This window comes from Lactuca virosa, chromosome 4 (assembly GCF_052849685.1).
Source record: "Lactuca virosa cultivar CGN04683 chromosome 4, Lactuca_virosa_CGN04683_v6, whole genome shotgun sequence".
NCBI lineage: Eukaryota > Viridiplantae > Streptophyta > Magnoliopsida > Asterales > Asteraceae > Lactuca > Lactuca virosa.
Window position 1 is genome coordinate 273,271,247 of NC_136429.1, and position 1,512 is coordinate 273,272,758.

The 1,512-nt window shown below is 45.0% G+C and overlaps 1 protein-coding gene across 1 annotated transcript; it reads left to right on the plus strand.

Annotated features, from left to right (window-relative positions):
* The first annotated feature begins 267 nt into the window (after nt 1–267).
* On the plus strand, nt 268–1,136 carry LOC145105894 (uncharacterized). Its single transcript, XM_079042969.1, has 3 exons — nt 268–433; nt 502–808; nt 959–1,136. The coding sequence occupies exons 1-3, from the start codon at nt 268–270 to the stop codon at nt 1,134–1,136; spliced, it is 651 nt and encodes a 216-aa protein (XP_078899095.1).
* Nucleotides 1,137–1,512: the final 376 nt, after the last annotated feature.

Consider the following 1,512-nt stretch of genomic DNA (forward strand, 5'->3'; position numbering starts at 1 on the left):
CCTTCTGAGGAAGTGGAAGTCGGTTCAGGCTCAAACATCTGAGTGGGTAGCAAAGAATCCCAAGACTGTTGATTCATGTTTGAGAGGCCAATATGGTCGGAGCCTCTGTGGCAAGTGCGACAAGACGCACGAGTGGGTTTGCAGGGTGGATGGTTCTGGCTACTTCAAGTGCGGCAATACCAGTCATGACATCAAGGATTGCACCACCACCACTACCACCCAGGGATCGAGTTGGATTTGCTTCCATTACAACCAAGGGGCAACAATATGGTCGATTGTCCGAGTTTGACAGTGGTAGCGGTGACAACACCTACCTCACCAACATTAAGGATAATTGACGGCCGCCATGAGAAGGCGGAGGCACCATTTGTGAGGATTCGAGCTTTCCAGCTGACAACGAAGGAGGCTCGTACGACACCTGATGTGGTTACTGGTATGTATCTTCTTCTTATTTCATTTATTGCTTTATTGATTATGCTTATTGTGTATGTTCATATTTAGGGACGTTCCTGGTGAACAGTGTTTTGGCCTTGATCCTTTTTGATTCGGGTGCCACCCGATCATTTGTATCTCTTGCTCTCAGCAAGAGGTTTAGTGACACTCCTATAGAGATTGATTATCCGCTTGAGATGGAGATCACCGAAGATCTTCGAATACATGTATCGAGGGTTCATCGGGGTTGTGTGCTGGAGTTATTTCATGAGCAGTATCTAATTGATTTGGTTCTTATACCTTTGCATGAGAGTAAGGTTATCGTGGGTATGGATTGGTTGAGCCCAAATGGGGCGATGATTGAATGCAGGAACTTGTTAGTTTGAGTTTAAACCACAAGTGGTGGAAAAATAATTATTCACGGTGAGGGTGCTCAGTGTGGACCAGTTCTCTATTCGATCGTGAGAGCTAGGAGATATCTATAGTAGCGTTGTTTTGGTTTCATGACCTATGTGATGGATACTAGAGATGATGGCAAGAAGACGGGTGAAGATGTTCCGAACGTACGAGAGTATCCTGATGTATTTTCTGAGGATCTGCCTGGGATGCCTTCGAAGAAGAAAGTTGAGCTTCGGATTGATTTGGTATTGGGTGTGGCTCCAATAGCCAAAGCACCTTATCGGCTAGCACCACCTAAGATGTAGGAGTTGTCTACACAACTGCAGGAGCTGTTAGACAAAGGGTTTATCAGACCGAGTACTTCATGTTGGGGAGCACCGATTCTGTTTGTGAAGAAGATGGATAGTTCCCACATGATGTGCATCGACTACTGCAAGCTGAACAAGTTAATGGTGTAGAAGCGTTATCGACTTCCGAGGATCTATGGCTTGTTTGACCAACTACAGGGTGCATATTGGTTCTCCAAGATTGATCTACACTACCATCAGATGAGTGTTCGGGATGAGAATGTTCAGAAGATAGTTTTCATAACTCGACACGGTCATTACGAGTTTGTTATAATGCATTTTGGGATCACCAATGCACTGACAACATTCATGGACCTCATGAAACATGGTTTGT